General features: G+C 53.6%; 5 protein-coding genes across 5 annotated transcripts; 2 read left to right on the forward strand and 3 right to left on the reverse strand.

Moving 5' to 3' along the window:
* Positions 1–419: 419 nt before the first annotated feature.
* On the reverse strand, positions 420–932 carry D7B24_005966 (uncharacterized protein; the record flags this gene model as incomplete). The annotated part of the gene is made up of 1 exon (XM_028640109.1): positions 420–932. The coding sequence occupies one exon, from the start codon at positions 930–932 to the stop codon at positions 420–422; it is 513 nt and encodes a 170-aa protein (XP_028498973.1).
* A 2,851-nt stretch (positions 933–3,783) lies between these two features.
* Positions 3,784–4,944, forward strand: D7B24_005967 (uncharacterized protein; the record flags this gene model as incomplete). Its single annotated transcript, XM_028640110.1, has 1 exon — positions 3,784–4,944. The coding sequence occupies one exon, from the start codon at positions 3,784–3,786 to the stop codon at positions 4,942–4,944; it is 1,161 nt and encodes a 386-aa protein (XP_028498974.1).
* Positions 4,945–5,468: 524 nt separating this feature from the next.
* D7B24_005968 (uncharacterized protein) lies at positions 5,469–7,217 on the reverse strand (the record flags this gene model as incomplete). Its single annotated transcript, XM_028640111.1, has 7 exons — positions 5,469–6,371; positions 6,423–6,591; positions 6,704–6,800; positions 6,855–6,876; positions 6,938–7,032; positions 7,095–7,128; positions 7,185–7,217. The coding sequence occupies 7 exons, from the start codon at positions 7,215–7,217 to the stop codon at positions 5,469–5,471; spliced, it is 1,353 nt and encodes a 450-aa protein (XP_028498975.1).
* A 1,130-nt stretch (positions 7,218–8,347) lies between these two features.
* On the forward strand, positions 8,348–9,699 carry RFC2_1 (Subunit of heteropentameric Replication factor C (RF-C); the record flags this gene model as incomplete). Its single annotated transcript, XM_028640112.1, has 5 exons — positions 8,348–8,463; positions 8,515–8,593; positions 8,648–8,678; positions 8,733–9,481; positions 9,532–9,699. 5 exons carry the CDS (start codon positions 8,348–8,350, stop codon positions 9,697–9,699), a joined length of 1,143 nt encoding a protein of 380 aa, XP_028498976.1.
* A 146-nt stretch (positions 9,700–9,845) lies between these two features.
* D7B24_005970 (uncharacterized protein) lies at positions 9,846–11,405 on the reverse strand (the record flags this gene model as incomplete). The annotated part of the gene is made up of 1 exon (XM_028640113.1): positions 9,846–11,405. The coding sequence occupies one exon, from the start codon at positions 11,403–11,405 to the stop codon at positions 9,846–9,848; it is 1,560 nt and encodes a 519-aa protein (XP_028498977.1).
* Positions 11,406–11,627: the final 222 nt, after the last annotated feature.

Here is an 11,627-nt window from a genome sequence, read left to right on the forward strand (position 1 = left end):
TCCATGTTGGCAAGGAATGCAAGAAAGCTTTGAAACCCTTGATTTGAGACATTACGACCTCGACACTTGGTCAGCACTCGGCCAGTATCACCAGGACATGCTCAAAAAGAGAGCCATGAATTAGTACTAGATTTGTTATTGGATGATTAAGCGCCCGGACGGGCCAAAAAGGGTATCTTGAAGAAAGCTGATCAACGAAAGAGACGGCAACGTAGAAAGAGCAAAACGACGCTTGCAACATGCGACTGATCGAGGGAGGCTTGTGCACTCGATGTCTCACACATGGACGCCCAACACACCAAATTCGTCCTCCACCACCACGGTTCAGCATTCCAGCGAGCCATGACAGGCTTCAAGAATGATTCTCCTTCCATCAAATTTATTCCGCCAAGACATTGCAGCACGGCAAGAACTTGTACTCAGGAGGCCCAAGGAGCGATAATGTTCCGATCCTTGAAGCTAGAGGTTGATCCAGAGGAGTTGGACTGCGCCGTCTTTGGCGGAGTCCCAGCGTACGAGGGGCTGTTCAACCTCTGCTCTGCCCGTTTCCGTGCCATTTTGGCGGGATCAGGTCCGCCGGATGGTTTGGTGGCGCTCTTCGGTATTTGGCCGATGGGGGCATGCATTTTGGCCTGTGCGTTCGGATCACCCATGCTGATGCCTCTCCGTTGGTATTCTTCCTTCTTGAATTGTTTCCAGTCGTGGGCCGATGGTTCGCCAGCACTGAACCACTCTTTTACTTGGCTGAGCCACCGCCCTTTGCCATCCTTTTGTTTTGCCTCACGACTCCCAGTCTTATCCTTCCGACGAGTGCCATCACTGCTTGTAATGGACGTGCTATACTCGGAGATGGAGCGGTTTCTTGATGTTCGAGACGACGATGGCGGAGGGCTTGCTGCAAACAAACCCGCACTCTCAGTCCTTGCCGGCATGGTGAGGTTTTGTGTGTCAACTGACGTCGCAGAGTGAGGTTCTTTCTTTCCAACTGCTGTACCGAGCTTATCCCACGGCTTGCCCATCAAGTCACTCGTAGTCTCTGGTGTGATGGCTGTTCTCGGAACTAACCCAGGCGAAACGAAAGAGTGGACAAAGGCAAGTCTGCTGTCCAACGAGTGAACAGACCTGTGTCGTGGAGTCGCTGGAAGGTACGACCGCCGCCGAACCTTCTTTTGCTTGGATTCAAGGGGTCGGTTATGGAACTGAACAGATGAACTCCGGCGAGACCGAGGCAGGAGAGGCTCAGATGAATTCCGACCCTCTAAATCGTAAGGCTCCCGATATGAGGGCTGCAGACTCGTGGTCTCCTTGCTGGAGAGACTGCTTCGACGATACTCGTCCACTGAGGTCGCTGTGTCGGCGCCTGTAAGGGTGTTGTAGTCCACGCCAATGCAGAATGAGGAATCTAAAGAATGGTCCTCTGCTTGTCGGTTCGGCTGTCCAGAAGCTGCCCAGTGCTAGAGGGAGCCGTCAGTGTCAGGCACAGCTAGGATGCGCCGCGTAGGCGAGCGCGGCGACGAGTTGCAGGCTTGACTGAATGTGTTCCAAGAAAACGATTGACGCCTCTGATCAGACTTGGGTGCCGATGTTCGAATTTTGAAATGCCCAAGAGTTGTGGGGTAAGAGAAATTTCGCAGCGCCGGCTTTTGGGTCGCTGTGTCAGTTTGTAGATTGTCCCGGGTATTGATGTGTGACTTGAAGCGGCCAAATGAAGGCATTGTTTGGTTGGCAGTGGAAGTAGATCTGTCTCGATGAATTCGGATGACCGGTGTAGCCAGTAGATGAGGTCTGGTTGTGCGTTGCGCAGGGGTGATGTCAACATGCAGGCAGAGAACTGCAGTTGAGTGGTTCCAGCTCTTGGGATTCGTCCGAGTGATTACTACATCAAACAGCCATAGCTGAAGAGGGCTTTCAGTTGTAAGACGGTGTGGTGATACAGGGCGAATTTGACGTCTCGCTGGCGGCGATGAGCTCCAGTGGTGCTGAATACTAGTGTGATGAACCAAGCCAGCACCGTGTCGGTGCGACGAGTGTAACGAAACGCAGAAATTGTAGCCCAGCTTCCAGGAGCACCTGTCTCGGCGAACGATATTGAAACGAAGGACAATAGCTTCCAACGCCAACAAAGGACGTCAAACGTCTTCTTTGCTCCCAGTACGCGTCTCTGAAGAAGATCGACAAAGAGAGAGGGGTGGGGGAGAGGACGACCACGGGCACTACATGTGGCAGTGAGACATGAGGAAAGATGAACCGGGGGAGTGTTCCAACGGCCACGGGAGGCAAGTGGGGAAACCTAGACTTTGATCGGACGGAAAGGAAGTCGCGACTCATCATCTTGACTACCTACCAGGCACCTTCCCAGGGTCTGTTGAATCGCGCAAGCCACAGCTCGGTGTTCTACGAATCGACTGGTGCGAGACCGATAGGCGGAGCTCGACTACAGAGGATTCGGATGGAGGTCTGAAGGTGCATTACGCTAAATGGACTGGGGTGGAACGCTCAGCTCCCCACGCCTCGACGCTCAACGCCGAGCTTCCTTGGGGCATCGTAGTTGGTGGCGCTTCCTTGGGCTTGGCTGGCCCATCTTCATTATGCCGAGATCATGTGCCACATATCTGTTACGAAGAAGCCTGGCGTAATATCTACATCCATGGGTGGGTAGGTGGTCTAATATGAATTATGACTTGTGATAAACGAGCATGCATATTGTGCCAAGAGCAGGCCAGCCGGCAGGCATACTCTTTGGAGGGTTTGCTTGAGATCAATACGAGGTCAGATGGCACAAGAGAGAAGGAAAACTCGCAAAGTCAGCCTGTAATTGGATAACGCTCAGGGCAGCAGACGACACCATGCTGATGGGAATCGTACCGATCGACTTGGGCGTGGCCGGCGTAAAATTGAGAGATCGGCTTTGGCAGGCTATCGTCCGACTGGTTCCTGTTCATCCATTCTCGCGGAATTAGGGCGCGGCTTGTCTTTTTCCCCCCTACTTTTCCTCATCTTCCATGTGACGGACCCATGTCGAGACCCTCGCCAGGCATTGACATGTGGGGATGAGCGCCCAAAAAGGCGCCTCCGCTGGCGGGATTTTCGATGGCAAAAACACGCGAAACACCCCGAACAGGCAAATGGCGTGTAGCGGCTTCGAGATCGAGGCCCTGTGAGGCGGCACTAGGGTCTCGTTGGCTGGCCACGCGGTTGAATAAAATATCGGATTAGCCGCTGCCGATCATCCCCAATGTTGGGTTGTATCTGATCAGCAAGGTGGCATGCACTCAACTCGAGTGTTGGGGCTTCCATCTGGTAAATTTGTTGGAAACGCCGTACCCCAAGGCGCTCGCTGCTGGTCTGGCAGACGCAGCCCGCCCAAAGGAATGACATGGGTGACCCGGGTCTCGTCAAATCTTGCATCGGGAGTCTGTGCAATGCGGGCCATCCTTGTAGTGTGCGTTGCATGGGGCACCGACTGCTGGGTTTTGCGAGGCCTGAATTGAGAAAAACACCAAGGATCATAAATTGGACCGGATTCCTGTTGCCGCGTGTTTGTTCAGCTCTTGTTGACGCACTATGAGCCGCATCCTCCGTGAACCTTGCTCAATAAACAGTTGAGAATAGTGTACGCCAAACAGGCATTTGGTTGAATCTCCTGAACTCTGGTCCTGAACACCTTACCAGACCTAGGTACCTCGCTAGGGGGATGGAGATGTTGCATCGTTGTCAGCTGCCAGAGGTGTGGGTGTCATAGCCAATGCGCCCTGCCAGTGCGCCAGCCATCGCCATTCAGTGATGACCCAGTGGTCTCGCCCCTGCGCTCAGACCACCCCCACCTCTTCACCCCGCCATGCCCGTTTGAAGCCGACGTCGCTCAAGGCCGCCGCACCAACCACCTTCCCTCAACACCACAGACCACCACCCATTGATACCATGCCTGGCCTCACGATATCCACTGACTCCGTGTCCCCACGCACGACAGCCACACCATTCGAGGCACAACAAGCACATGCCCAGGCTCAGACCCAAGGCCAACCTCAGGCGCAGGCGCCACCGACAGCGCCGTCAACAGCAAACCCATTAGGCAGCGCGCCACAATCACAATCTCGTTCGACCTCGCCAGTCCGTCCCCCAATAAGTCCCATAACACCAACACTCCCCGCGACCGAGCTTCCGCCGCTCCCGAACCCGCAACAGCTTCCGCCCCCCGCCTCCTCAGCCGCATCTTTCTCCGCAGGTCGCCAGACATTCACCCACAACCAACCCGTGCCCGACGCCGCAGCGACGGCCATCCCCCCACCGCGCCCCGAACCGATCGACTTTGACGCGAACCCTGACGTCCTGGCCCTCAAGTCCGCCATATCCATCCTGCAGCTCCAGCGCCAGAGGGCGGCCAACGACATACGTGCTCTCGGCGCGGCAAAAGATGCGGCTGCCGCCGATCCCGAAGCGTTTCTCGCCGATCTGACTGCCAACAAGATCCGTGGCCAGCAGGACCCCCTCTTCCCCACGGCGCAGGCACACGACTCCTCATCCTCCGAGGACGAGAGCGACGATGACGACGAACCTGGAGCCGCGCCTTCAGGCGACGTGCCGCTGACAGGTGGATCCGCCGTCGACGGGGACCCGCCACGGCAGCCGAAGACTAAGTCGAAACCCAAGAGCGCTGAACCGCCAAAGCCATGGAAGAACCTGCCGCGTCCACAAAATGTTGTACGGTGTCCGCCCATTAACTGGGCGCAGTACGCTGTCGTCGGCGACTCGCTCGACAAGCTACATGCAGAGCAGCGTGCCCGCCCGAACCAGGGCCAGCCAGCGGTTGTGGGGTCCGACGGCGCCTTTGAATTCAAAGGCAGCACCGACGGGAACAGGGCGGACTTTGTGGGCGTTGCGGCACCGTATATGCCAGGCCGGGACAAACTGGAAAACAAGAAGCCGCGGGGGGGTCGGCGCTGAGGAAGGGGTGGTATCCCAGAAACAAGATGTGACGTGGAAAGGCTGTGGATGAGGCTTACCTTGCGTGCAGGACACCATATCATGTTGACGATTTCATGTTTGATGGTTTCATGATTAGAGTAGCTGTGACACTATTGTCTTGATTGCATGACGCTCTCACTGAGCACAATTTCACCTGCTCTCACTTCCCGTACTCAGCCGCCGTCCGCCCGCCCCGTTATCATGCAAATCATCCATGTTGTGGTGGGGAATCTAGCTAACAATCGCGACCTTTCTCCCTGTCCTTCATGGTATGTTACCCCAAGCCTGGTCCAAACGCCCTCGCATACAAACGTTAGTCTTCGCCACGGTGTTCCTCATAATGTGTGACGGTCTGCCATTCGTCCTTTGACCATGCAATGCACAAAGTCCCCAAACCAAGTACAAGTTTCCATCCTCCAGAAAGCTGCAGCGTGGCCCGCTAAGATTGAGAATGGCTTCGTGAAAACGCTCAGAAGTCCCTAGATCATGTCAGTTCTGAGACATTAGTAATCTGAGAACATGTACACTAACTCGGTGCTTTGCTGTACAGATCTTCTCAGACGGCGGTTGTAGTTCCTCCTTCCGTCTGCACCACTCCAGTACAGTTGATTGGCCTCAAGGTTTACCAGAGTTCGGGGATCGTAAGCAGGGTCCTCTTCCTCAAGGTTATCAATGACAGCCTCGATATGCGTGAGTACATCTTCTTTTCTCATGGGGTTTGGCGAGTAGCAAGCCGTGCCGTCGAGCGCAATACGATGGTGGAAGATCTTGGTGCTGAACTTGACGCGAGGCTGCTCGTCAGGGAACCTGGGACTGAAGTGAATCTTGATCTTGAAAAGTCCTCCGTCGAGGTTGGTCATGGGCCGGCCAAAATATGTGATAACCCACACGAAGGGGTTGTTTTCCTCCAGTTGTATGTCGTGGGGTATGTCCCTACGCTTGAAATTCTGAATGATCTGCTCGAACTGGTGCTGCAGATTCACACTGACGGTAGTCTCTCTCCTCTTGGCGTCAAGGCCCTCCCTGGCCCAGTCGTCGACCTCGGCATCGATGGCTCTCTTGATGTTGTGCAGACGACGCTCAAGCTCGGTATAGTTGAACTTGCCCTCCATGGAATTACTGGAACCTTCGAAAGGCATGCGAACGAAGGGCTGATGATCCTTGACCTCTGCTTTGGCCTTTCGGATGGCCTCCAGATAGGAATCGTAGTACCAGAGGAATCTACGCTTGCAAAGGTCTTTGAACGGTTCAAAGGGCACCGACGACTCATCAAGGTCATCCATGTCTTGCTCGAGGCTATCATGATCGGCCGCAGACTGAGATGCGAGCGCCACGCCGTCTGGGGTGAGGCCGAGATATTGTTCCATACGCTGTATTACTGAGATTCGGAGTGTCTCATGGCGGATCTGTAACCCGTCAGTCTTCCTGTCTCCATGACCAAGCTCGCTATTACTGACCTTTTGCACGTATGCCTCTTGGTTCTTCTTGTCAGATGGATCGTTCGCTTCCTCGAATCCAGGTTCGTTCTCGTAGGGATTTCCTGACATCAGGCTCTGGATCGATAGCAGGATTGATTCAAGTCCTTGAGCTGCAGACCACTCCTCGCCCCGTTCTCCACGCCACGTGCTGCATTGTCATTAGTTGGTGAAGACAGTAACAGGCACAGGATGGTTACCCCAAGATAGACCTTGTAAACATCAGCGAAACAAGTTTTTGATAGATTTTGACCACAACTTACAGGCAGACTTTGCCAGTTGAGTAGATATTTGGGTTAAAGCGACAGCGACCTGAGTTCGTTGTGACAGCCGTGACCTGGGGTGACTTGCGCGGATAGTCTAGGCAAGGCATCAGCACTTTACTCGTGTCCCGGCATTGAGAATGAGAGCTACCTTTGTTGAACTTGAAAGCAAACTTGAAAAACGGTCAGTGACAGGATACGTCTTGCTAGTTCTTGAGCTCTTGAAGCACCCACCTCGAAGAAGCCGAACTCGTACGGAGTATCGGCTGGCCCGATGATCATCGCGCGCACGTTACGAACATCGACATCTCTACATGCCACAGCGAGTGCTTCATAATATTGTACGTCAGTCAAATCGTTGGGGATGTTGGGAAGAGGTGTCGCTTCGTACAGAGGTCGGAGGATCGCTGGAGATCGCTGAGCTCCTACGGACAGCATGGTCAGCGCCACATACCCGATGCTAGAATTGACTGATGCGAACCTTTGTAATCCGTATAATCGACTGATCAGCCATGACAAGCGGCTTTCAGGGTTTTGACGCCCAGTTGGTGTTTTCGTCACGCACGGTTGGTTCTGTCCGCAGAGGGGGTAAGGACCAGGTACTGTATGTGTCATGCGTCGCAGCTTTGCTCAAGCGTTCGAAATATATCTGTCGCGGAAAGGACGGTCGGTGCCTGCATGGGTACGCAGGCAGCAGCACGGAATGGAAGGTCGTGGCAGGCAAGATACGGCGGGTCGAGTCCGGCGGTAATGGGTTGTAGAGGGAAAACTGTCGAGGCAGGAGCTGTTTGGCGGGGTAGGCGCGGGGCTGACAAGATAGCTTCCTGATCAAACAGGCCTCCAGGTTGCATCGATCAACAGAGTTTCCCCATGAGCCTCGCAAATTAGATATCATGTAAGTGTAAACTGGAGGAGAAGCTGTTCTCGACAGCCTTCTAGAGATCAAGCCGTGTGTACACGGAATATGATGAGGCAGACGATAGGATGGTTAAGGTCACATGCTCTACGAATACCCCACATCCAATCGGTAGAGACGAGACGCAAACGCACGATGCACGGTTGACACGGCCGTTTGTTACCACTGTGCTCAACAGATGACAGCATTCTATTTCTGGGTCATCAAGGTCTTCCTGGTGGAGGCCTCGCCTGTGCAAAGCATAGGCTGATTCTTCTTTGTCGCCGATCACCGTAGCCCAGCCTTCAGGGTACCTACATGTAGCACGGCATACAGTAGGCAGCTTCGGCTCATAGAGTCAACTACTCCAACGGAAAGGACGATGCTTTAAGTACCTACCTTGAGGTACCTACCTAGGCCGGGGTTTACCACACGAACAGTGACTGATTGAGCTGAGTACTGGCCCACGGTATCTCAACTACGGCGGCACAGTAGGTGTCCAAGAGTGGACCCACCTCCACTTGACGCAGGCATCCACGTCGTTGCCTTGCACCCCAACCCCTGCCACAATCGGTGCATCTCGCGGGGCCAATTGACGCGTAAATGGATTTCTGGCACGCGTCAACTGGGTCAATTCCGACCTACTAGATTTCTACACCATTGCCAGTCTCGCGGATTCTCTTCAGGACGATACTGACGATACCACCAAGGACCGCTTCCTGCCTCCCCTTTCCACCAATACAATCACGATGGCTAGCTTCTTCGATCTCAAAGCGAGAAAGCAAGCAGCGGCCAATGGCGCTTCATCCCAAAAGCAGGACAAGTCTTCGCAGCCACCACGAGCGCAACCCTGGGTCGAGAAATAGTATGTGTTGTCCTGAGTTTACGTTTGGAACCCGATAATGATTATTTCTAGCCGTCCGAAGACCCTCAGCGACGTTACAGCCCAGGACCATACTGTGACTATCCTGCAGCGCACTCTGCAAGCCTCCAATGTACGTGGCTTTGAGATTCGGAACGCGATGTAATGAGATGCTGACGACAGAAAGCTTCCACATATGCTATTCTACGGCCCGCCAGGTACATGAATATGGAATTCCTTCACGCTCGATAGGGGTTGTTAACTGTCATCAGGTACCGGCAAAACCTCGACCGTCCTCGCTCTTGCAAAGGAGCTCTATGGCCCCGAACTCATCAAGACCCGCGTCCTCGAGCTGAACGCCTCTGACGAACGAGGTATCTCCATCGTACGCGAGAAGGTCAAAAACTTTGCACGCATGCAATTGACGAATCCGACTGCCGAATACAAGAAGCGATATCCTTGCCCTCCCTTCAAGATCATTATCCTCGACGAGGCCGATTCAATGACGCAAGACGCGCAAAGCGCTCTGCGTCGTACAATGGAAACATACAGCAAGATCACAAGATTCTGCCTGATCTGCAACTACGTCACGCGCATTATTGACCCCCTTGCCAGTCGATGTAGCAAGTTCCGGTTCAAGAGCCTGGACCAGGGGAACGCTAAGCGAAGGCTGGAAGAGATTGCGAAGAATGAGGGCGTTGAGCTCGAAGAAGGTGCTGTTGATGCCCTGATCAAATGCTGCGAGGGTGACCTGCGAAAGGCTATCACGTTTCTGCAAAGTGCCGCGCGACTTGTCGGGGCGACGGAGATTGCCGACGGGGACCAGTCTATGGACGTCGACAAGAGACCGATCACTGTCAAGATCATTGAAGATATTGCAGGTGTCATCCCTGAGTCAACGATCAACAGATTGACAACCGCAATCCGTCCTCAAAAGTCCGGAGACACGTACCAGAATGTCGCCGGAGTCGTGGAGGAGATGGTGGCCGATGGCTGGAGTGCAGGCCAGGTTGTTTCTCAAGTAGGCCTTCACACCTCCACTTCTAGACCTGCAAAACTGACTCTCAATAGCTCTACCAGCATATCGTTTACGACGAGGCAATTCCTGACGTTCAGAAAAACAAGATAGTTCTCATCTTCTCCGAGGTAGACAAACGGCTTGTCGACGGTGCGGACGAGCATCTTTCAATCCTTGACCTTTCGCTCAGGATATCGGGAATCATGGCCGGCCGGAGTTGATCGAGATGGTGTCGCATGGTCATGCGAGGACAAAACTGGAAGGCGTTGGGGAAACTGGGGTTAGTTCACAATTACGAAGGTTGATTTGAAAGCGCTCAATTATCATCATGGCGATTTTGTGCTTTCCTCGCTCTATATCAGCCATGTCAACCCATAAGGCCCAGCTTACCATCCAAGACAGCCCAAGGGTCAGCACGATCACCCCGTTTAAATGCGGCAACATCCGGGTGTTGCCTTGCTCCAGCCTTGCGTGATGATTCTTCTGTCAACCAAATATCGTCTTCTGTGGTGTCGCCTGTAGTCATACTTTCATGTTCATGACGTTTCCGTCCAAAGAGCTGTTCAACGTTGTGAAGAGCCTTCATAGACTCCTCGAGTGCCAGGTGCCCTTCTTCGACCTTCTCAGCTACAGTCTCCATCGTGGAGATCTTTGCCGAGTCCGCGGCATACACCCACGGCCTGACTTGACTGACTGTGTCTGGTGTGTCTGACGCAGCTGCTGACATGTGCTCATCAAAGCCCGATTTACCTCTCTTGGCGGCTGGCATGGAGTGGCTTGGAAGAAGTTGGCTTTCCTCGGCCAGGTGAACCATAATTTGTCTCGTATCTTTGACTTGCTGGGCCAGGATGGTGTTAATATGAGACTTTTGTTGGATCGTGCCCTTTTGCTGCCGTGACAGATCGAGAAGATCCTCAAGGTAGGGAAGCACAATGTGTCCAGCAGATGAAGGTAAATCTTCCATCTCTTCCACCCTTGGTGTCTCCGATGTTTGGCCGATCTTGATGGTTGGGCGTGTGCGTTGAGAGGCGAGTGTCAGAAGGGACTTGCGCGTCGCAACGTAGCTTGCATATTTCTCCTTCACCTGAGCGAGTTGCTGCGACAAGTCGACGTCTGCAGAACCAGCCTCGACCCCATCATTGGCAGGCTCTCCTGAAATGTCTTGGTCTGCATTGTCACCAGTTGCCTTGCTAAGCTCGGTCTCGATCCAGTTGATGAGCTCATTCCGTGTGACGTTCAGAGCGTGCAGCCTCGCCATCTCACTGATAGTGTCTTTACTGGGTTCGACGCGGTCCCGCACTATGTTGAGGAGCTTTTCTTCTTGTCGTAGGAGAATCTTAGTGCGCAAAACCACTTTTTCCATCTCGTTGACGACAGCGGTGAGGTCAGCTTTGGCGGCTGTGGTGTCTGTACCAAAACTGTCAACCACTTCGCGGGGCACTTGTGGCAGTTCGATTGAGTCATTGTAAATCTCTTCGAGGTTCAGGAAATTGGGTGATGCTACTGGCTGCTGTGTGAGTGTGTCTAGATGCTTCTGTATCGCTGCGAGCCTTGCATGTTTCTGTTGTAGCTTGATGAGCGCGAGGTGTTCCCGCAAGTGGTCCGCCGAGCTCTGCTGGTATCTGACTGGAGCCGTGTCGGACAGCGAGATTTCACTCAGCTGCGCATGTTCCTGGCGTGCTTTTATATTGGCTCGAACTGCTCTTAAGTAATCCCGCTGCAGTCCATGGGTCTCTCGATGATGCTGAACCTGGTCGCTGGCTTGAACCAGTGACAGCGGGCGCTGTAGTGTGTTGGCCTGGCGTTGCCGTTGTAGATGGAGAGCCAGAACGCGCCTGATGTAAGAGACTTGCTCCCTTGGCTTGATATAAGGCTCGAGGGTCGACTTTATTTGCCGAATAGCCTCCGGCTCGGTATTCTGTACCATTCTTATTGATGGTATCGCTGCCAGATTCAGACGACGATGATGCGGTAAACAAGGTCCGAGCATTCATCCGATCGTCGACGTGATGAACCAAATGACGACGCTACAGAGAAAAAGCTGCGAACTCAGGTGATGCCGCACAGAATATGTCAATATGTCAATAGATTCCCAGTACTTATGTATCCAGCAGATTGGCCGCCAAATTGTCAAGGACGTACCATCACA

The sequence above is a fragment of the Verticillium nonalfalfae genome, assembly GCF_003724135.2.
Source record: "Verticillium nonalfalfae strain VnAa140/NRRL 66861 chromosome Unknown scaffold_4, whole genome shotgun sequence".
In the NCBI taxonomy this organism is placed as follows: domain Eukaryota; kingdom Fungi; phylum Ascomycota; class Sordariomycetes; order Glomerellales; family Plectosphaerellaceae; genus Verticillium; species Verticillium nonalfalfae.